At 48.3% G+C, this 23,498-nt stretch overlaps 6 protein-coding genes across 6 annotated transcripts; 3 read left to right on the forward strand and 3 right to left on the reverse strand.

Annotated features, from left to right (window-relative positions):
- Positions 1–2,868: 2,868 nt before the first annotated feature.
- On the reverse strand, positions 2,869–3,624 carry NCS54_00473500 (Hypothetical protein; the record flags this gene model as incomplete). The annotated part of the gene is made up of 3 exons (XM_053150262.1): positions 2,869–3,065; positions 3,131–3,515; positions 3,574–3,624. The coding sequence occupies 3 exons, from the start codon at positions 3,622–3,624 to the stop codon at positions 2,869–2,871; spliced, it is 633 nt and encodes a 210-aa protein (XP_053006237.1).
- A 2,494-nt stretch (positions 3,625–6,118) lies between these two features.
- On the reverse strand, positions 6,119–6,827 carry NCS54_00473600 (Hypothetical protein; the record flags this gene model as incomplete). Its single annotated transcript, XM_053150263.1, has 3 exons — positions 6,119–6,347; positions 6,403–6,535; positions 6,638–6,827. The coding sequence occupies 3 exons, from the start codon at positions 6,825–6,827 to the stop codon at positions 6,119–6,121; spliced, it is 552 nt and encodes a 183-aa protein (XP_053006238.1).
- Positions 6,828–8,027: 1,200 nt separating this feature from the next.
- NCS54_00473700 (Mannan endo-1,4-beta-mannosidase) lies at positions 8,028–9,240 on the forward strand (the record flags this gene model as incomplete). The annotated part of the gene is made up of 3 exons (XM_053150264.1): positions 8,028–8,832; positions 8,883–8,972; positions 9,029–9,240. The coding sequence occupies 3 exons, from the start codon at positions 8,028–8,030 to the stop codon at positions 9,238–9,240; spliced, it is 1,107 nt and encodes a 368-aa protein (XP_053006239.1).
- A 2,460-nt stretch (positions 9,241–11,700) lies between these two features.
- On the reverse strand, positions 11,701–14,529 carry NCS54_00473800 (Hypothetical protein; the record flags this gene model as incomplete). The annotated part of the gene is made up of 7 exons (XM_053150265.1): positions 11,701–12,462; positions 12,520–12,755; positions 12,806–13,236; positions 13,290–13,593; positions 13,653–13,914; positions 13,968–14,337; positions 14,396–14,529. The coding sequence occupies 7 exons, from the start codon at positions 14,527–14,529 to the stop codon at positions 11,701–11,703; spliced, it is 2,499 nt and encodes an 832-aa protein (XP_053006240.1).
- A 949-nt stretch (positions 14,530–15,478) lies between these two features.
- NCS54_00473900 (MFS domain-containing protein) lies at positions 15,479–17,256 on the forward strand (the record flags this gene model as incomplete). Its single annotated transcript, XM_053150266.1, has 4 exons — positions 15,479–15,523; positions 15,577–16,072; positions 16,119–17,092; positions 17,143–17,256. 4 exons carry the CDS (start codon positions 15,479–15,481, stop codon positions 17,254–17,256), a joined length of 1,629 nt encoding a protein of 542 aa, XP_053006241.1.
- Positions 17,257–18,186: 930 nt separating this feature from the next.
- On the forward strand, positions 18,187–20,329 carry NCS54_00474000 (Zn(2)-C6 fungal-type domain-containing protein; the record flags this gene model as incomplete). The annotated part of the gene is made up of 3 exons (XM_053150267.1): positions 18,187–18,404; positions 18,462–19,500; positions 19,556–20,329. 3 exons carry the CDS (start codon positions 18,187–18,189, stop codon positions 20,327–20,329), a joined length of 2,031 nt encoding a protein of 676 aa, XP_053006242.1.
- Positions 20,330–23,498: the final 3,169 nt, after the last annotated feature.

Raw genomic sequence — 23,498 nt, forward strand, 5'->3', positions numbered from 1 at the left:
TGGGCAGAGTGATGAAAGCTCGGGAGATGAAATCCCACTGCACAAAGGGGATAAGACTTCACAATAGAAGACCATACCGGCGTCATTTATATTACGAATGCTATTTATTGCACTTTTGGAACACCCACCACACTGTTCTTTCTTTTATTAAAGAGCGTAAAAAGTGACAAAGAAATTAGTATTGCTTTGGGCTCAATATCTATAACTACCTGTGTTGAGTACTTCCAGAACCCCGTACTGCGACCATGATCGTCGATTTACCTTGTCGGTTTCAACAATCTGCCCTCCTTCAATCAGAGGTCTAACCCTCTGTTTAGAATGCCGCTACTCATAGCAGCAATCGGGGCTTTGGCAAGCGTTACACTCGCCGAAGGGTATATTCAGAACTAAACCTGCTTCTCAGACCATCTGTGCTGACAAAGGTCGAGTCGGATACTTTGATTTCAGTAAGCACCATTGGAGCGTGCCCTCGCCCACCGTATGATACTATGGATCGATAAATGAGTCAAAACACCTCTTCTTCTGGCTTGCTGAGAGCCGACGTGACCCTGCCAGGGATTCGGTAGTGCTCTGGGTTGAACCCGAAAAGCCTTTAGGTTTCCACTGGGCTTGATGTGTCCACCCATTTGTGGGGTCTAACAGTAGTAGATTGGTCTAGCTAGCTTACTTATGTACATTGGATGATAACACAACGTAACACAGCGCGCTATATGCCCATTATCCTTTCGTGCGTGATTACGCATGAGAGTTGAAGAAGGGTGAGGGAAACCTGCCTCGAAGGGGGCAAACCTCAGTCAAATACAAAGCCCCTTTGGTATCCAGCTTTTAACTACCGGTCACCCTCACGATGGTAGGGTCACTGGAGAAGTACCAAAAGGAATGAATTGTGTCGTCTCTGGGCCAGAAAACATTGTTCCCGTAGCTATCACCCGTCTTATCGTAGAAATAGAAATGGTACGATTTAGTGCAGGTGAACAAGAACTCGTTGTACTTCAGCGGCCCTGTGTCCAGTTTCCAAGAGGTGATGCTGGTTGTCGCAGTCTCCTGTGCTGTGGGCTTCTTGAAATGGTCAAAGCCCGGAGGAGGAGGTTGACCTGGCCAGTCGACTTGGATATCGAAGGGCGTCTTATCGGACGCAGCTAAGAAATTGTCGGCTGGAGTCGCATTGGCGGTTGACGTGGTTGTGTCTTTTGGGGTGCCAATCTTGAACGGCCGGCCGTTCTTGCTCGTAGCGTCAGTCCACGTAAACTGATCGCTGAGAGGCACCTTGCTCCAATCTGGCTGGGGCTGGTTGTCATTGCTCATGGTAATGACTCTAGTAAGGACCAGATACAAAGAAAGAGGGAGTTTGGCAGTGAGTTGGGGAGGTTCTATAATGGAGTAATGGTCGAATTTATAGTGTGGTATTAAGTAGGAAAGTGCTAAACTTGGCTATTAACTTCGGCTCATGAGACCTGCCAAATATTGGTAAGACATATACAGGTCTAGATTCATAGATCTTTGTGTGGCGCTGGCTTATATTAGCTGAGATCTACGAAAGGGGTAATAATAGACGAATGCTAAATATGCACAGCACTTTCCATCAAGGTTAGAGAAGCATGAAATCCACACCAGGCATCAACCTATAAACCGGGGTATGCCGACGCATCACGTCTCCCCCGCTATCCATTGCTTGTATGGTCAGTGGTAAGGAGCTCACTATCCAATGGTAGTCTGACTCGTTGGGAAGGCTGTACCTTGGATGGTGAAGAGGGGGTGGGGAGTCGCATGATTTGGAACGTCTAACCGTGTGGATTGAGTACAAGCTTGTTTTTTTTTTTTTGGCTTCTCAGCTAGCCACAATTTTTACCATTACCCGTCTGCACATGCGGCTGAATTGATAGCTTGTCTTGGCTCTTATTCCCGTGGCAATTAACAAGCTTTGATCGAAGATTGCCAGGGAATAACTGTACTAGTTCGCTGCATGTCTTGGTTTTCCATATCGATAGTTCCCTCGCCTAGGCATGAACGCTGTTGTCGCAACGCCTCTTCTTGCCGAGGCTAAAAATACTTTCGACTCTAGGGACTCAGCGACGTGAAGCTCGATGAGACGAGGCGCTTCGTTTCTCCGCCCTTGAAGAGGAGACTATTGACGATAGATTTGAGACAACACAGCGGACCAACTGATAATACGAGACTACCGCCTGCAGCCACAGAAATCTATCACTGGCTTCGCGCGGCTAGGTTCTCAATCCAGATGGTATCCCGGTGCTCGTGGCTGGAGTCACGTTATTTAAAAGCTGCTCGGCAAGCCTATTGCGCGAAGCTAAATACACAGTGACACATTGCATGAATCGGCATGGTATGAAAAGAGTCAAGCTAGCTATGCTGACAAATCTGGCTTCCGCTGGCGCAGACAGGGAGAGCGTTGAATGCAGGGCATGTTCAATTCCTAAATCCATCAATCAAGGCAGTCTATGACTCGGCAAGCTAAGCCAAACGCCCTTCCTATCATGGAATATTTTGATGCTCGCTGCTAGCGAGCACATTGCTTGACTGTGTGCAAATTGATAACGCAACATGGATGTCTATCATTACCATACGAGCTTGGAGGAAAACGGCATGACGTCCTGCCGATGACATTGTTCTAATGAGGGAAACATAGAAGATTCGCTCAAGTCAAATCAGCACAAAAAGTGGTTGAAGTCAAGAAATATATTGGACTAGTCATGCTTGACTTGGTTACTGATAGCAAAGGCACATACTTGACTTAACTACCTAAGCGAACGATACAAGACGGGGAATTCTGATCTCAGTTGCAATTGACTACTCCATCTCAGCCACCGGTCCCAGTGTCCTCTCAGAATGCCCCAAAGTGAAACGGGTCAATCAACACTGCTGGCCCGTAACCAAAACATTCCAGTTAGTCGTGTGTGAAGCTCTTCCGCGAACCCAACAGAATTGGCCATCAGGATCAAGGCACTTGTCATGGACGGCCTGAGCGCCATCGGCAATTGAGCCAAAGGAGTTGAGAGTCTTCTTCCCAGAAGATGTGTTGCACCAATAAATACCCGAGTTATACGAGCCTATCTCGATTAGCCACTAGAATCACTTTATGGTTAAGATGAGATAGGAAGGGAGAGACACTTACAGCTAACACGGCCACACTTTCCAGGATCATTGACAGGCTTTCCCTTTACCTTCCTCAAATACTCTATCCCCTTCCTGATGTAATAGCAGCTGGCCCAAGTGTGGGTGTTGCACTTAATGTTGGAGCTAAGGAATGTGGAGCGTTTCCAAAGGACGCTGGCGGGGTTGTCACTCTCCCTCTTTTCTGGGTTAACAAACCCCTTGTCGTCAGTTTCATCGTCATGTCCGGCCCAATCTTGATCATAGGTTGGGTTAAGATCGAGAAGCTGAGGATAGACTTCCTCGACCGTTCCGGTCAGGTGCACAACCTCGCCACCGGGCTTGAGCTCAAGCTCCCACTTAACTGGGACAATCTCCATCCCATCAATGGTGTCGGCAGAGGCAATCTAGTTAATGAAACTCAGTATGAGTCCATTTGGTTCTGTAGAGAGAAGGGTCACGTACGTGGGCCACACCACCCAAGAGGGCGAGACCAGCGAGAGTAGCACAACGCATCTTGAGGAAAGGATCTCCTGTTGAATTAAGAAGGTGTTTGGCTTGTCTGGAACGTATGAAGAGCGATACCAAGAGAAGAGTAGCAACCTAAGTGTGTATAGAGGTAGGCAGAAGGCTGGTGTAGAACAAAGGAAGCAAGAGCAAGTTTAGCTTGGGTCGTTCGACTCTTAAATAGTTTAATAGCCCGCATCACTCAAACATTCATGTGTGTCCATCACGACGACTGATAGGGAGAGGCGACTCGGCACAGGAAAGACGCGTGCGCGATTTGATTTGGGCACCTGATGATGGCATGGTTGAAGGACTTGTGGCGCAACTTGTAAGTAACCCAAAGTCGAATGTTGGTTGCAGAAGGATTTTGGCTGCAGAAGGATGTTGGTTCTAGACGGATGTTGGCTGCAGAGACACCTCGCGGGGGATTCACGTTATCGAAATACGCCTCCTGCCCATCCAATATCAAATCCAGAAGCATAACCCTGACTGTCTGGGAAGAATTAGCAGTGAGAAATTACAACCTCAGCCCGACTCCGGTGAAGTTGGGGAAGAGAGGGCAAACATGAGCCCGCGCAGAGCAATACAAAAGGCCGTACAGGACGAAGGAAGATTTGACCTGGAGAAAATGGAAGCTATCATCCCACGCACCGACCTATCATGGTAGATAGGTAGATCTAGAAACGTTTATCGAAGTGCAGCGAATCTATCTACATTGGGCTACCTGTGCGAAACAACTGAGACGTTGCAGCGAGGTACCGGAGAGGAAGGTGGCTACCTACTTCTCCGAACCCCTTGTCATTCTCTATAGGTTCTAGAAGTCTAGACTAAGATTCTAGAAGTTTAGGCTAATATTCTCATAGTCCTTGCTTAATATTATGAAATAGGTATGCAATGCGAGGTTTATATTTTAAATTTTAAATGTTAAAACTTCTACTTCGATAAATGTATCTACTAATAAATAGTAGGATGGAACACCCATTTACTGCAATGCTTTACGCATCGTCATATAAGTAACTATTAATTCAAGTCTTTACAGAGGACTTTAAAACAGGCAAGTATTTCGCTCATGAGTGTAGAGCTTCGAGAAAGCAGAAGCGGGACCAGTACAGCGCCAGCCATGGGGCCTGCGGATCGGCCCGATTCCCCATGCTTGGTCTTCTTCCATCTGCAACCAAGCACAGGGAACCGGGCAGGTCTAGGCCCCCTCAAAGAACAGGCCCTGATCTGAGTGCCGACTTCCGCCCTCCTTACCCAAACTCGGGCCACCAAACAGTGCATGTGCCTCAAGGAACGAGATGCTTCCGTCCCCTTCGAGAGCAACCACCCTGTTAGCGATGGCAAGGCCGATTATCTCTGGATCAATCCCCCCAACGGCATTGTCCGCGCCTGGACCGATAAATACCCCGACAGTCCAGCATGGATTAACAGCGGAGAGTATGCTGGTAGTGTGGACACACCAGGTACAAACATCCGCTTTGCCAAGTTGCAACCCAACGGCCGCGCGAGCCTCATGGTGGTGGACGTAGCACCAACGCCATTGTAACAGATGGTCATACACCCTAGTACTGTACTGTGAGTGGTAACAATCAGGGCGGAGGAAGCCCGAGAACCCGGACACCTTGTGCACGAGGTGTCCGGGTCCTCGGGCTTCCTATGGAGATGGATAGGGACATGCATAGATGACTGGGTAGACGACGTAAACTTGAAGTCTGACCTGAGATAATAAAGTATCCTCTTGGAACGGAGCTATCCTTAACAAAGATGTAGCATATAACCATATAACACTTTTCGTGATAGATAGCAGGAGACATCAAGAAGTTAATGTTGGAAATAAGTCGAGGGCGCAACATAATTGTAGAACTGTTGTTGTCTCCCAAGCAGTGAACTCTAGAGCGAGTCCATTAGAAGTTTCCAACAGGTAGAAAAACAGACGGTATGAGGCACTCTTAGTAAGTGACCACTCCGTCTGCCGCTCAGCAGACTACTGCCTTTGAACATTGACTGATCCCAATCGGGGTGCATACGAGGATATTGGTCTCGATCAAAAGGATGGCTGTAAGGTATCTCGACGCCCGCCTTTTCCACTGCAGGTTTCTCGTTTTCGGGGAATTCCAAGAATTGGAAAGGACGGGGGAATGATAGCCAGTGCAGAGGCAGTATTTCAGATCTTCGACGCTACAAGATCAATCCTCATGCTGGATAAAACACTCTAGACGCTTAAGCAGTGAAGGTCAAGTGGGACAGAAAGGGGCTGATTATCTTGACAGTATGCACTAAGGCTTTTGCCATGACTTGGATCGATCACATCATATATATACCTAAGGAAATAAAAAACTGTGTACAAAAAAAGAGAGAAAGCCCTTCAGCCTCAAGAAATTGACTTTGTGGTCCATTCCACCACGGTCTCCTTTGCCAACCCTCTTAGACTTGTTCAACTTGGCCCGCCTAGTTGAAAAGCCAATGAAGTCCAGGAGAACCGAGAAGTTTGCATGCTGTCTGTTCAGATGGGAGTGACGTCAACCCAGAAGCGGGTGTCGTCAGACTTGTACTTGGCGTCAGAGTCGATTTGGCTCTGAATCCACTCAACAGACTCGCGATAGAACTTGATATCTTCGGTGTTGGGATTGCTCAAGCCGGTAGCACCGTTACGGTGGCCAGCAAACCACATGTTATAACCATAATGATTCTGGCAGTCCCATCGGCTGGCCACGTCGGCATAGATATCGGAGCTACGAGTTTGTCAGATGGTCAAACCCAGGCGCCGGTATGCGAACTGCTACTTACTTCAACTTAGCACCGTTGTTCCACTGGCTTTCGCTCTGACCCACGAACCCAGCGCGAGAGGCGCAGACGCGGAGCATACCCCAGTTAACCTTGAAGAGGCCAAAATTGGCAGCATCATCGGTCTTGCCATCACCTAACAATGTCATTAGCAATGCTCTAATGACGATTGAGGTTCCAAGAGGAAGTCGGCCATGCCCGTGTCATTATGAAATGCAGTTTGACTGCGCTCACTCACCGTACTTGTAGTTGGTTTGCATGTGCTCGTCCTCGAGCATAGCAATGGCGATGTCCAGAGTGTTTCCACCGGCTTTCAAGATAGCTTGCTTGCGAGCACCCAAACCAGAAACGGTGTAATGGCCACGATCCCCGGGAGCTGCAAAGGCAGCAGCAGCGAGGGAAAGGATAGTAATGGCAGTGAAATGCATGGCGAATCTGGTTGAAGATGGTCGTGTTTGAGAAATGAATGCGAGTATCGCGTAGAGGTGATTAAAGCTCTTTGTATCGATAGCTGGAATGAGTAAGAGTGGAAGAATTTGATCATTGCATGTAGTGCTTTTTATAACGACTTGACACGTTTCTTGATGGTCACCAGACAGGGATATGGCAAGGACGTCAGTTTGACCACTATACTCAAATTGCCACGGGTGGGCATGTTCCGAACTCGATCGAGCGACATTCCGTCTGCGACCTCTCAACCTAGCCAGGAGACGTGTGAGTAGCGGAAATAATTGTTCAAGTCACGGAAGATCTCCTTGTTTCAACGTGGCTATGATCTGTGTCGATGGATCAAAAGGGGTGTGTTTCAACAGCCCGAGGCAGCCGGATCCGTTGTGACGGAAGCCAATAGCGCTAAAATGGGTCAATGGCCCACTTACTCCATTTCTTACGAACGAAAACACGGAAAGATGAACAGGTGCCTGGGAAGATCCTAGACTGGGTAAAGCTTATATTGAGGAGTTGCAAGGATCTGGCCGGAGCGATTCACCCATTCGCCAACACGAGGTTGGTTGCTTCAGTCAACCTGAATTAGTTTCACCGAATCCCGGCTCGGAACAATTCTCCGGCAGAGCAAGGTCCGCTGGCGAGGGTGGTGATGGCTACCTGATACATAGCTCAATGCAAGTTGCTGACGGTGGAGACGATCCGCCGGAGAGGAACCGAGCTGGCCGGCAGGGGTCGCATGATAGCATCACAACGACATTGAATTCACCGCCAGCGAAAGGATGGGAGGATCTTTCACAGGCTGACGACGCCTGAAAATAACGCGTCACTGGGGATCGAATCTGGTGCTAGGCATCCATAAGAAATGCAAGCACAGCCCCGTGGCGTCCAAGTGATTAACTCGAAACCTGCCAAGAAAACCAAATTCCTGATTCCATGCAACGGATGGTCGGCCGCCGTGTACTCGAAAGTGACGGAACAAAATTACATCACAAGGGAGGAAGAGAATATGCCAGTAAAGCAACAGATTGTTACAATTCCCTCACTTTTGAGTCAATGGCGAAGGATAAGAGGGCATGCTCCGCTCTGGCCAAACACTGACACGCTTCTACATTCCTACTAAAACACTCTTTTATTTACATTCTACAACATTCTTTTATTCAACTATTCCATTCACTTTCACGATGCGATTCGAGATCGCACAACTATTCACTTTCTTTGCAGCCGCGTCCCTTTGGACGACATCAGTTCAGGCGGGCCCTGCATCTGCATCTGGCACCAAGTTCACCATTGATGGCGAGACAGGCTACTTTGCAGGCACTAATTGCTACTGGTGCTCGTTCTTGACTAACCGCGCCGATATCGACCAGACACTGGATAACATCGCCACCTCTGGCCTTCGCATCCTCCGCGTTTGGGGCTTCAATGACGTAACCTCGATTCCGGGCAGCGACAAAGTTTGGTTCCAGCACCTTTCGGCAAACGGATCTACCATCAATGTTGGGGAGAATGGCTTGCAGATTCTTGACTATCTCGTCAATGGCGCTGAAGAGCGAGGAATCAAGCTCATCATCCCATTCGTCAACTACTGGACTGACTTTGGTGGAATGCGTGCGTACCTATCGGCATTCGGTGGCGCAAGCGAAAGCGACTGGTATACCAACGGCGCGGCGCAGTCCCAGTACCGGAAATATGTCAGCGCCGTTGTTCAACGATATCGAGACTCTGATGCAATCTTTGCGTGGGAACTGGCTAATGAGCCACGTTGCCCTGGGTGTGATGTCGATGTCATCTATCAGTGGGCTGCCACGACGTCCAAGTACGTCAAGAGCCTCGACCCTGGTCATATGGTTACTCTTGGAGATGAAGGATTCGGTGTGGATGGTGGCAGTTCTTACCCCTATCAGAAGGTCGAGGGCACGGATTTTGCCAAGTTCTTGACCATTGAGACGCTGGACTTTGGCACCATTCATCTTTATCCAAGTCACTGTGAATTTCCCTTGGAGTATGCTAAGTCCACTCGACTGACTGCGTTATAGGGAGCGAGTCATACGAATGGGGCAGCGAATGGGTCACCGCCCATGCCAAGGCATGTGCGAAGGCGGGAAAGCCATGCTTGTTGGAAGAGTGTAAGTTATCTTCTTGCTCTAGAAGGGCCATGTTAACCTTCTATTTCAAATCTTAGATGGCGCTGTCGGCGAGCAATGTGCTCGTCAAGGCCCGTGGCAGAAAACTTCCAGAGAAACCGAGGGCATGGGAGGCGACACATTTTGGCAGTGGGGAGAGACCCTTTCCATTGGCAAGACACATGACGACGATTTTACCATTTTCTACGGCGACAGTGACTGGGATTGTTTAGTTAAAGATCATGTTGCTGCGATCCAGGGATCAACCTGAGACGCAACGTCGTAGGCGTTGCTCTGCTAAGTGGAACATGGCACGTGGATAAGTGATGCAGTTTCTTCGACATTTTGACAGGAGGGTTTTGTTTCGTCCGCCGGTTTTCCCTCTCTATGTTATATAAAAGAAGTTGCAATAGCTTACTCGGTTTTATCTTGTCTTATCCTGAATCTGGTGATCCACGTCAAGGATGGACAACCAAGCCATTTCGTATTCTCATACCTCCTGAATGCCACCACTTGCCTGTCTTGAAGCATCATGCTTTCCGCATATGCTTGGTAGTAGTCCTTTGTGATGCTGTTGCCATTTTTTTGATCACTATTCGTCTCTTTTAATCCGTAGCAACCGGTATTCAGCGCAGATAAAACTCATGTTGTAAAGATCAGAGAGGTAGCAGCTTATGGGAAGGTTTACATAATGGTATACTAACGTGTGACCCGGGAAGTCCGTGCACCCCCCATCTCCGCACATCGTGATGCCCTCACGATCGGAAGAAATAGTCAGCAATAATCATTAATTTCTCGGCTAATATAACTTTAAATTATTAATTAAATAGCAAATTAACTAAAGAAAGCACTATTAATAATCTAGCTCTTTTTATGCCTCTTTCTCGCCGGTTTATATATACTAATTACCTTCCTTTTCTTAACCTAATTTTTAGCCTTATTATAAGTATCTATTATTTTATAGATCTAAGGGAATGCCTTATTAGGGTTAAATTAGATAGGTTTTTTTCCTAAAGGCTTCTTAGCTATAGCTTTTGCCTTTAAGAAAATAACTTCTTACCTTAAATAAATAATTTTATAATTATTATAATCTATATAATCTTATGCCTTTTTAAAGACCCTTCTTATGCCTTAAGTTAACTTATTTTCGCCTAGATTAAGCTATTTAACTTATCATTTAATATCACAGCTATAATAAGGCATATTTCATAGCCCAGGGGCATCATCAATCTAGTTCTTTAGTATTAAAGGCCCTGCCTTTTCTGCTTTAGAGACCTTTAGTTTCTTAATGCTAGTAAGAGCCTTTATTATATTAAGAGGATATATTCTAGAAGCCTAAAAACTAGCTCGGATATTCTTCTTAGTTATAGCTTTTATTAAAGCCTTTTTATAAGCTAATATAAAGAGTTATTTCTAGCATAATAATATAATACTATAAATAGCCTACCTATAAGTCTCTTTATAATAAAAGACCTTTAATAGTCTAAAAACTATAATATTAAGCGGCTATATAAGGTATAAAAAGTATAATAAGAGCTAATTAAGCTAAACCTTATTCTTTTAAGCTATCTTTATAAGGTCTCTTATTATATATATCTTATATTAATTAAGAACTAAGATATACTATTAATCTAGCTTTTTTAGCTTTATCTTAAGAAAAAAGATAAGTTTAAACTACTTAAGGAAGATATCTATAATTAACTAGCCAGAAGGGCTATAATTATACTTCTAGTTTAAAATCTCCTTAGGAAACTATTATCCTTAAAGGTTATAACTTATAAAAATAATATATAGCATTAGGCAGCAACTATTAGCGCTCCTATACTCGAGAATTATAATCTAAGTAATTAAATTACTCTCTATAGCTTCTACCGCTATTATTAATAATATTCTAGTTATTTTCCTAGCTTAGGTTTCCCCTTCTTTAATATTAGTCTTATTAATATTATATAAATAATCCTCCTTAATATTATAATTATTAAAAAGGTCACTAAAGCCGCGCTAATACTCCCTAAGTCCTTCTTTTATAATAGCCTTCTTATAAGCAGTATTAATAAATTAAGATAGCTTTATTTTAACCTCCTCATAGTAAATAAAGAAATAATTAACCTAATACTTACTAATAAGTTTATTATCACTGCCCTCCCTCGCTATCACCGAGGCAAAAGCTTATATCTCAGACTTATTAGCAGGTATATAAAAAGCCTCTCTTTAAAGTATCTATTTAGTAATATCCTTCTCTTATAAAAGACTTAACTTTTAAGTCTTTTCCTTAGCGGTATAAATATTAGTAGCTCTTTTAATCTAGTCTTTTAATATCGAGGGCCCTAGGCCATACTTACGCGCTAAGCCGCAAATTCTAATACTTTTTATATCCTTAATAGCCATAAAAAGAGTTACCTCTTTATTAATACTTTAAGAAGTCATATTAAAAATTTAGTATTAATTAAAGCAAAATTACGCCCATAAGAGCTATATTATATAATATTATGGTGATGCAATTAAGACATTCACGTGTGCGGAGATGGGGGGTGCATGGACTTCCTGGGCCACACGTTAGTATATTCATCACGATTCTACAGCTATACCATGTAGACGCTGATCTTACGTATGTGTCGGCGGGTTTCTAGGTAGTGCGTAACCGTATAGGTCAAACCTCAAAATCTATCTCATTGGTGTATTTGCTAATAACAGGACTCCAGCTATATCATCCTGTAGTTCTATGTCTAATCTAAGGCTGACCGAGGTACTTGAACTTGGGTGACGGTGTCACTGATCCCGAACCACTGATTGCAATCCGAACTTCATCACCAGGTACAATATCGACGCAGTTGTCGCTCAACGTGACTCCATCCACTTCTTCCAGCACAACTCCCTTGGTAGGCCTCTGCGCGGTAATGATGTACTGTCCATCAGAAACATCAACCTTGACATTCCTTTCCGAAAAGTCTAGGTACTTCATCGGCTGCGGCCAATCAACACTCCTAGAGACACACACTCCATCGACAAGAAGTCGTACAGCAATCACGTGGGGTTCTTCTTTGCCATTGTCGACCTCCCCAGACAAGACCTCAGTAGTACCATTGCCGGTGATGGCGACGTCCTTCCGTAGGATCTTGTCTTTGATGTCGTTGCCCGTTTTGACCGAAATGAAACGAACTTCGACGTCTCCTTTGACCTCACGCTGACTGTTGACGGTCCAGACGCTGAAAGGTGATTTCTTTGCCGGTCTCGCGTGGCAGACGCTCCAGTCGTGATGATCGCGTTCGACTGCAACTGCGAGAGGTTCGAGGGCGCGGGCAATGGCGTAAAAGGCAGGCTTCTTTCGGAGGAAGTAGTCCACGATCGCCCATGAAATACCAGGCCAGCAGTCGTTCAGCTGCCAGACGAGAACGCCTCCGCAGCGGCGATCATCACCCCATTGGCGTCGCCAGCCGCGGTATGCGTAGGTCAGCGCCTCACTCTGGCAGAGCTGAGTCAAGTAGACGTAAGACTAGAACAGTTATTAGCCACAGCGACACCGAGTCGGGTAAAATCCTGTGTATCATACCTCTAAATCTTCTCGGGGGCGAAAGTTTTCAACTAGGTATGTTGCGAGGCGCCGCTCATGTCCGTCAGCCTTGTTGTGGAAATCCATGGTCTGGGACTGTTGGAAATACTCGGCAGTATCAGTGATGAAGTGTTGGATGGTTGACAGAACGGGAAAGGCCTCCATGCCGAATTCACTGTTGAACCTGCCACCCAGATTGTGGAAAGTCTGGTATTTTTCCTGTGTTCCGTGCCAAACTGCTGTCGGTTAGCCAACATTCACCGACGTTTCGTTGGGGGGAACTTACCATTCCATTGATGAATATCACCGACCGTCTTGTCATTCGTAGGCTTTCCACTGGAAAAGGGTGATGCAGGCCAGTAAACAACACCCTGACTCTCCTCAGCCACCGCCTCGGGCAAGAGATGTTCGTAGTAGTATCGAGCAGGGTAGTTCGTCTTTAACCAAGATTGCGGGTCTTTGTCCTCCCAAACGTAGTCAAGGTCGCTCGCCTCTTGAACTTGGTAATCTTCATTGTTACCGGCATAGATAACCACAGAGGGATGGTGCCGAAGACGCCGCACGTTCTGCTTGGCCTCATGACGAATCGAGTCAATAAACTCTGGCCAGACTGGATAGTTGCCACACGCAAACATAAAGTCCTGCCAGACTAGGATGCCAAGTTCGTCGCAGGCATCGTAGAATGCATCTTCCTCGTAGATGCCTCCCCCCCAAACTCTAACACGGCCTGGTTATTTCACGTCTTCAATAGGAGACTATGGGAGACTTACCGTGTCATAATCTGATTTCCATCTATCATCAGCTGCAACCACTGCCGATACCTGTCTGGTGTAATTTTCGGCAGGAGGCTGTCCGCTGGAATCCAACATGATCCGCCACAAAAGATGTCGATGCCATTGACTCGAAAAAAGAACGATTGGCCGTGAGAATCGTCCCTCTGGATGAGCTCACTGCGTCGGAATCCCGTCTTCTTGGTCCAGCTGTCGAGGACTTGACCGCCCTTGATGATGTCCACTGTGACTTCGTACATGTGCTGGTTACCATAGCCGGCCGGATACCAGGGCTTTGGATCTTCTAAAAACGAAAAGGTTATTCAATGTGTAGATGATGAATGGATAAAGTGAAGGACTTACTGATATTAAATGGAATGCTGGCACGGCCTGTCGATGGCGAGGATGCCTCACTGGAAAACACAACATTGTCCTCGAAACGAATAGACAGGCATGCTTGGTCAAATCCGCCGTCCACCTCGATGTCAACGCTGCCTTCCACAGTCTTGAGATCATCAGACAATTCGTACTTTACAAACACATCATCGATGTGTGCATAAGACACCTGGAGCCTGACTGGTCTCCAAGGCCCAGCGGTCATGAGCTTGGGACCCCAATCCCAACCCTATTTCACATTAGTATCAGATTTCCAATGCGGCTCGCTGCACTAAGACTTACCCAGTGATATTGAGCTTTCCGAACTGCTAGCCGCCCAGCCTCTCCGTTGAACAGTACAAACTGGTGACCCGACATCTTCTCCTTGATCTCGCGACCGCGCAGCAACGCGCTATCAAAGTCAATGGTCAAGGAGTTGTCCTTCTTAAGCAGGTTTGTAACATCAACCCTATGACTAACAAACATGTTGCAGCTCTCAAGGATAACGGACTCGTTAAGTTTGACTGTGGCAAAAGTGTCAAGTCCGTCAAAGAGTAGGTAGACTGACGAACCCTCTTTAGCGGGAGAGGCAAAGGTGGTGCGGTAGCTCCAAGACGTTTCCCCAACCCACTCAGCATCGATTTCGTTCATGTTGAGAAAGGGGTCAGAGATGCTATGATTTTTAATGAGCAAGATGAAATCGGTTTCCAAGACATCGCCAAAACACTTACATGCCATTGTCCATCAAGTCAATATGGACCACTGTTGGCACTCGAGCGACAGGCTTCCACTCCTCATCTCCATCTCGGCCACTTTTGAAGGACCACCCTGATTCCAGGTAGGTTCTTTTAGCAGCAGCAAGCATCCTGAGAAGAGGAGGGGTGTGGCAATGAAACAAGATGAATTGTGCAAGGATGGCACTATGGCGGTAGCAGACATATAGGCACCATGAAGAAATTGTCTAACGTTGAGTGATGCGCGGAATACCCTTTTTATTCTGTACAAGATGAGCAATCCCACGTACTCGGCTAACTACCTACATTCATTCAAGGGCAGCTCTCAAACCTCTATTCTCTAGGCCCACTCGCATCACCTGTCTGGAACGTCGGTTTCCGTCTCCATTTTGGGTACGGGTATAAATCACATGAGGACAGGGATATCCGCGGAACGTCGTCTTCCGTGTCCAAATCAGGACTAGACCATCTTACGATGAGGCTGCCGGCTCCCCGGTTCCGCATGCGGCATATTGAAGCCCGTTGGATTTGCCGGTGAAGTGCTCACTCTGGAAGGATCTGTTTTGTCAAAAGGTGGGTTCATTGGTCACCTGTGATCTTATGGGTTAAGACGGCCCTTCTGTGTGAGATGATTGAAGGAGATATGAGTCGAGAAGTTTTCACTTGATGACCTTCTTGTAGCAAGACTTATTAGGCCCAATGATCCCTGGCAAGCTAAGTGACGTGAGAGGTATAGGTACGTTTCAGTTAGCGGGAAATCCCCAACACCTTACACTGTAACACAGCAGTTCGGATGGGTCATAATTGAGGTGCGGAATCAATTGTCCGCACCACCGTAACGCAGCTGGACAAGTTTCCCGCTAACTACCTAGGTTAGTTAGTTTTTGGGCGCCTGAGCAGGCATGATGGAGCGATCCAAACCAAGCATAAAATGTGAACGGGGCCACACTAAATCTTGGCTTCCTACATCCTCGTCGATCATATTCTCATCTGTTATCACCAGAAACTTTGACTTCTTCTCCAGAAACCCCGTGGATCGTCATCTTTATCGCTGGAGGCTACTGTAGTTGAACAACCGCGATGGAAGACAAGATCGAACCCCACATCCACCATGAAGGCGACGAGGTAATAATCAGCCATTCAATCCACCTCGAATGCTTCTAATTGAACTGATTCAGGGAGAAATCGAAACCAAGGTCGTTGGCGGCCACGAAGCTTTCCAGAAAGCCATGATCCAAGACCCCCCTTACGCCTGGTCCAGAGGCCAACTCTTCATCTACCTCTTTTCCCTCGTCGGCTTCCTCTGCAGCACGATGAACGGCTACGATGGCTCGTTGATTAATAATCTCCTTCAAAACCCCTGGTTTCGGGAAAAATATGGTGTCGACAACAGCGGTATCTGGGCGGGCATCGTGTCTTCCATGTACCAGATTGGTGGCGTGGTTGCGCTGCCCTTCGTCGGACCTGTCATCGATGGGTTTGGCCGACGCTGGGGCATGTTTTCTGGTGCAGCCCTCATCGTCGTTGGCACCGTGATTCAGGGCCTTTCGCATAATGCCGGTGGGTTCATGGGTGGACGATTCCTCCTTGGTTTTGGGGTGTCAATTGCAGCATCTGCAGGGCCCATGTATGTGGTGGAGCTGAATCATCCGGCATACCGTGGACGTGTTGGAGGTACGTTGTATCCTGCGATAAAAAGACCAAAAGCTAACCTAGCAAGCCATGTACAACACGCTCTGGTTCTCTGGAGCCATTGTTGCCGCCGGCTCCGCCCGTGCTGGCCTCAATACTGGAGGCGACTATTCCTGGAGACTCATCACCTGGCTCCAGGCTCTTTGCTCAGGCCTCATCATGATAACAAGCCTTTTCTTGCCCGAGTCGCCCCGTTGGCTGTATGTCCACAACAAGCTGGACGCCGCCAAGTCCGTCCTCACACATTATCACGGCAATGGAAACCCAGACTCCCCTTGGGTGAAGTTGCAGCTGTCCGAGTACGAAGAGGCACTGAACATGGACGGCGCCGACAAGCGCTGGTGGGACTATCGTGTTCTCTTCAGAGACCGCGCTGCGGTGTACCGCCTGTGCTGCAACCTCGCAGTATCCATCTTCAGCCAGTGGGCCGGAAACGCCGTCTTGTCCTACTTTCTGGGTGCTGTCCTCGACACGGCTGGGTACACGGGCACGATCGAGCAGGCAAACATCACCTTGATCAACTACTGCCAGCAATTTGCGCTTGCTATTCTCGGAGCCTGCCTGGTTGACAGACTCGGCCGCCGACCCCTACTGATCTTCTCGTTCGCTGCTTGCACTGTGGTCTGGCTGGGCATGACGATTGCGTCGTCCGAGTTTGCCAAGTCATATGTTGGGGATGATTCCAAAGGCGACCCGATCTACACCAATCAAGCAGCTTCCAAGGCGGCTTTGGCTTTGGTGTTTATCTTCGGCGCGGTTTTCTCGTTTGGAATCACCCCTCTGCAGGCGCTTTATCCCGTCGAGGTTCTCTCATTCGAGATGCGAGCCAAGGGCATGGCGTTTTCCAATCTGGCAGTTAATGCTGCTGGACTTCTGAACCAGTTTGCATGGCCGGTGGCGATGGACAAGATTGCGTGGAAGACGTATATCATCTTTACCATCTGGGACCTCGTTCAAGTGGTGCTGATCTACATCTACCTACCCGAGACCAAGGGCCGTACTGTAAGTTTTAACGCGTTCACCGAAATAAACCCTTGCTAATGCTGTGACAGCTGGAGGAACTTGACGAGATTTTTGCGGCTCAAAACCCGGTCAAGGCGTCAACCCAGAAGAAGGTGCTTGCTGTTCACAAGGACGGTGGTGTGGTCAACTTGGAGAAGGTCTAGAGCATCGGAGCCGCGCCGCGTGATCGAGCCCCATTCATAGCACCCCACTCATTGAACCAGGGTTTCTTATTGTCAGTAGAGTAGATTGTGCAACAATTATGAACTCCTGTAATCTCTAAATACACCGCAGCTTACCGTGTAGAGCCATTTACAATGTCTGTTTGCCTTTGGCAACATTTTTAATTGTCCTCAGGACATCTGCAGGCTTACATAACACCGCTCCCACGTGCGCAAATGCTCGGGACTTGATGCCACGATCGTGTGCTGTCTATGTAGATTGCTGCTAACCCTGAAAAGACACGGGGCCGAGGTTCCACTAACATTTGAGCTTCCTAAACTGGCTTAGCATTGTTCCATGAGTTTTGAAGTGCGGGAGATCAGCTGATTGACAGGATGCGGGGTGGATACGCGCGGCCAGGTTTCAGACAAGTCCATCATGTTGGCTCTCGAGAAGTGTTGTTGTTCTTTGCTCCTCGTGCAACCCTTCCCGCCTTCATGCATCCCAGTCAGGTGACTATGATATTCTGTTAGGTCAAAGGCTCGACTCGCGTGGCGGTTCTTGGGGTCTGGCCACTCCACGGCCTTCCCCCCCGCCCCCCCGAATGCCGATCTCGCCTCCTTTTTCCCGGCTTTCCTCGGACAGGCATGGATGCATATGTACCCCAGGTCTTGCCCTTGGCCCACTCCGGTCATTCTTATTCGCCGTCTCCTCTTTTACTACCGACCTGGGCCATTCTTAACCTCGCCATTCTTTCTTGCCTTCGTTATCCCCATATTTCATCTGCCTCAACTCCACTCATCGCACACTTTGAGGCCGATGAACAACCCTGGATTGTCCCAGCGCCAAAGTCTCATCAAGCTAAACACGGACAGCCTCCAACAGAATGTTTTATTCTTGTATGTCTAGTAACAAAATCGCACGCTAGACCCATGCTGATCGACACAGTCCAGAGTTCTCAGAATGAGGATTCACCACTCCAACGCAGCGCCGGTAACAAGCCTGCCAAAGGACTCCATGCCTGCGTCGAATGTAAGCGGCGCAAAATACGCTGCGATGGAAAACAACCGTGTGATCGATGCCAGTCAAGGCGCTCTCAATCTCGCTGCGTCTATGACCACCATCGACAGCGGATCGTCCCCTCAAAGAGGTTAGTTATTCGAACGTAACCCTCGGAATGGCAACCCATTAGTAACTCCCCTGCAAGAGTTCTCGAGGAGCTTTCCCAGAATTTACAAGACTGCCGCTCTATCCTGAGTCGTCTCTTCCCAGGACACGACGTGTCATCACTCCTTCCGCTCTCGCGTCAGGAGCTCTGCCAACTCTTGGACCAGCCATCATCGCAATCAACAGAGCCTATAGAAACCCTCCCATCACCAGCTCTCAGCATGTCGAAAATTCAGCTGCTCGACGTCCAACAAATCCCAGCGGGAGATGCGGAGTGGGACGAAGAACGACGAGAACGAGACCCCTTACCAGCGGAAGCTGACGATGTCAACGGCCTGTCCCTCACACTGGACAGACAGGCGTCATATCTCGGAATATCATCCATCAAAGCAGCTTTCGGGGTCATGGTTAAGATACAACCGCAATTAAGAACTTCACTTGCATCTCTCCAACGGAGTGGTTCCAAGAGGACCCTGGAGCTCCCTCTCTCTCAGACAGGTCATCTTGAGGAGACGGCCCCAATCCCCTGGACGTGGAAAGGCCAGCTACTCATTGATAACTATTTCAAAGGTCTCCACGTCTTTACGCCTATGCTCGACGAAGTTGCCTTCCGCGCCGACTACCTCGGCGGCCAGAGATGCGATGTACCTTGGCTTTCACTCCTCAACATGGTTTTCGCCATGGGTGCTATCATGGCGACAAAGTCGAGTGACCTAGACCACTTTAAGTTCTATGAGAAAGCTATGAAGCACCTTAGCATGGGCGCATTTGGGAGTAGCCACATTGAGACGGTTCAAGCGTTGGCTCTGCTCGGAGGCTATTATCTCCATTACGTGAACCGTCCCAACATGGCGAATGCTATACTGGGTGCCACAATCAGGATGGCAAGCGCACTTGGCCTCCATAGGGAGCCGATGGCTGGCGACAACATAAATACTGCGCTTGTTGAGATGCGGCGACGTACCTGGTGGTCCTTGTTCTGTCTTGATACTTGGACCACCACAACAATGGGCCGCCCATCTTTCGGGCGTTGTGATCCCTCGATCGACATTCAGCCCCCTCAGATAAGCATCGATCAGGTGAGGTTCCAAGTCCAAATGCAAGTCCCCAGCTTCTAACCCATGTTTCTGCCAGGAGGAGCGAGACTCTGCTCAGCACGCAGGAATCATGCCTCTGCTAGAAAACATCCAGTTTTGCAAGATTGCAACTCAGATTCATGATATGCTGGCAGCTACCTCTCAGCAGACCGCGGAAAGCCTGCAACACCTGGACGGCTTATTGGTCGACTGGTATGACAAGCTTCCCTCTATACTTCGTAACCGGGAGAGTTGCGCTGAGCCCCTACATCTTGCTCGGTGCGTCATCAAATGGAGATACTTGAACCTTCGGATGCTTCTTTGCCGCCCAATCCTCCTCGCTGTAGCCAGCAGCGACAAAGATGCGCCAATAAGTGAAGATGATCTTGCTGCGATAGCAACTTGCCAGGAACTTGCAAGGCAGACGATTGATGATGTGGCGAGTGGCTGGACGAAGCATCAGATGTCAGGATGGAATGCGGTCTGGTTGCTTTATCAGGCAGCAATGATACCTCTTCTCAGTATCTTGTGGCAGCCGCAAAGCTCATCTGTCGCTGATTGGCAGGCTCAGATCGAAAAAACTTTGGAAGTCCTCGAGGCGATGGAAGATTGGTCGCTCACAGCGCGTTGTTCGCGGGACGTGGTTAGGCGGATATATGAGGCGAGCTGTCAGCTTTCAGGCCAGAATGAAGACGTTGCTGCAGTAGAGACAGACAAGTTGCCAGAATTTATGGAGGATGACTTTTATGCTTGGGCGGAAGGGCTCGAGTTGGATCACATGGTAGATATGCTGGATCAAGAGTGGCAATGGGATATAGGGCCGGGGCAGTAGCATACATCACTAGTCCCAACGAGGGCAGGTCTCTAGGTTACTTTGTTTTGCGGCGTTGTTCTTGGGAACGTTATGTATGTCTCCTGTGACTGATGGCCTTTTTGAAAGACGTCGTCGATAACGAGACAGAAGTCACAATATTGTGGGTGGCACAGAGACGGGGACGAGATCTATGAACTAGAGAACGGGCAGAGATCGACATCTTCAGTGTTGCCAGTAATCCCTAGACTATTTGATGCTTCTTGGAAGTACACTTGTGATAAAACCGAGAAACGGCCAGAAAGTCAATTTCTTCATCTCTCGCTCAACTAGCCACCTCGGAACCTTGGAAGACTCGCACGAAGAAACAAAGAATTGGATGACAGATTAGGAAGAGCGTGTTTAACATGTTTTACAAGATCACCAGCCGCTCGGAGCCTGGAGAAGTTATCGCTATCAAGATTGTGAACGTCGGAACAGGATTGGGTCGATGTTTAAGGCGTGAAATTGCAGCCATGCGCAGCGTCAAGCATGTGAGTTGCGCAGAACACAACCCTCTCCACCACGGTTGAGAGCTACTCTGAAGGGGACTTCAACGTCTGTAGAAATACATGGTTCTTCTACTTGATCTCAACATCGACTCCTCCGAGGTCCGCATCATCGCACCTCTCCAGCAGGTAAGGGTGGCTCGAGAAAGGACGCCCAGGGCGTAACGCCCCCTCTTCCGGTTGATCAAACGAAGTCGGCAAAATTGTACTTAAATATCTCCCTAGCCTTCTCCAACTTCTCCTTCCACTTCGGGTCAGAGCCCTGTTTTTCAGTAAGGACTTCTTCAAGATTTTGCCTACATTTCGACATGTGAGTTAACAATAACCTCCAGAAATACTCGATGGTTAGATGCACGTACCAGTAAGCCATTGGGCTAAGAATGTAATTATCAGGAGCCTTCTTTGCCAAAGCATTTCTTATCGGGTCTAGGAGGATCTCTTGCGGAGTCAGCTCAAAGCCACTGCTGCTGTCCTCGTGGCCCTGGGCTCCCCGGGCTTGATCTCCTCCATTGTTGTCGTTGGTGCTATCCCATAAGTCAAAGAGAGCAGCGGTAAACCTGCCCTCATCTGTTCTCATGTCTCGAGACTTGCTGCATGAATAGAGCTCATAGTTTGTGGGATTTTGGCTGCCGTCCTCGAGGGTACCATCCTTGGCATCTTCCATAATCAGTGCATACGCGCTGGCAAAACCCTCGCCGAATGCAACCTGAGGATCCTGAGGTTTGTCGGCGCATGAATCATGATCGTCAGCATTGCCGCCACCGTAGTATATGTAATGCTCCTGTTGCGCGATAGGTGAAAAAGTGGTCCCATTCATGAGCTACAACCAGATGAGTGGCTTTTGTGCCAACCCGCATCATGGGTCTGCCGTCTTCGCCGAGACCGAACGCTCCATACTTGTTCTGGGTATCCGGGTATACCGCTGTAAGTAGCTGAAAAGGCAAGCCCAGCTGTACCGTGTTTGCGGCCAGATTTCGAAGAACTTCACTAAGTCGTAGGGATGGGTTGGTGGCGTCATCTATATTCACCGTCAAACTGGTCGGCGGTTGCTCCGGATACCTTTTGACGTATTGAATGGGCTTGTCCGGGTCCTTGTCATCGCCAACAATGATGTAGCGAGAGCCAGCAGGTCTACCATCAAGTATAACAGTAATGTCAAAAGCGACCCCCGTCGTTGGCCAGGCAGGGTCCTGAAATTTGGCTTTTCCGTTGTCGTCGGTGACTGCGTGGATGCGCATCTAGCCTCTCAGGGGATGCTTATAGCTGAGCCGTACGGGAAGGTTCTTGATCGGATAGGGCTTTTTATCAAAAGTATATGTGAAATTAACGTTAAGAACTAGGCCGTTGGCCACGAACGTTGACTTGGGGTTTGTCAAGGGCTGTTGAAAGTTGGCACCGGGCTGAGAGAAGCCATCGCTGTGTGTCTCATCTACGCGAGTCAAAGAATGATCGGAGACAATCGGAGTAGCCCACGCATGATGCGATAGTGAAACGGCGATGATGGTAGAAACAAGAAGTCTCGCCAGTTTGGAGAGCATCTTGGATAAGTACTGTGTCTCTCTGATGTGAATGAAGAGGGTGTTTGAAAGGGAGATCGCCGGAATGTAGGGTGGAGTCATTGACAGAGGGATAGCACTTCTTTATTGAGCTCCAAGCTAGAACTCACGCGATTTGTGCAAACCCGGGACAGCTGTATCCTTACTGTGTGTCACGAGGTTACTTCTGAAAGTTACAAAGTAACAAGAGCAAGAGGACGAAGAAGGATGTCGTGCACCCAGATTGATGGAAGGAGGTGGTCGCGAATGCCGGCATGTAGCACAAACCTGGCTCCCCAGGGCCCTTCCTGGCGAGACCACGTACAGAAAAGAATCTACGCTCAGCGTCTGGGATGCGTTGTGGCGCTGATAGACATCGATAGTCTATCGATAACCTTATGGGTCGATCAGCTCCTCAGTCACTGGGCGGTAGAAGGGGGCGTTCCCAATTTGGAAGCGGGAATTGCTTGGCTCTGCTCAGCTGGCCTCTAACCGGCCCTCGCACAGCAGCATTACCAGGTTCGGGAACTCGCCAGCCTCATCGTAAAGGCTGGAACGTCAATATTGAGCCTTTGATTGAACGAACTGAGACTTGCAGGAAACCATTTGTAAAGGGGCTAAGCCCCCACCTTTCCTGGGACGTAATCCAAAAACGGAGGCGGCACGGCGCGGCACGGCACGACGCGGGCAGTAAAAAAGAAACACATCCTCATTGAGAATGGCACCAACTCTATGGTCATATTCCAGCACAATGACAGGGATCCCCACTGTGTTAGCATTGGGATATGATGTTATGATGTGTTGACATTGTGTTCTTTGTTATAGTTGAAACTCGGCCCTCGATGGGATAACTGCGCCAAGAGATAGACAGAAATCCCGTGGGACGAATTGACAGAGGCCCTGTCCCGTCTTCCGCGCCGTCGGTCTAAGCCATTGGCGTTCCCTACGTTCCCTCATGGCATGCCAGCTTGGTTCAGGCCGAGGCCCTAGATGGAACCATATTGAGCGATATCGGGCGCACTGGCTAACTATTAGTTGCCCCAGCCGCTGCCGCTAGCAATATCGCCCATCGTCCAGTTGACGCGGTTGAGCTGAATTAAACGCTCA

This window comes from Fusarium falciforme, chromosome 3, assembly GCF_026873545.1.
Source record: "Fusarium falciforme chromosome 3, complete sequence".
Taxonomy (NCBI): domain Eukaryota; kingdom Fungi; phylum Ascomycota; class Sordariomycetes; order Hypocreales; family Nectriaceae; genus Fusarium; species Fusarium falciforme.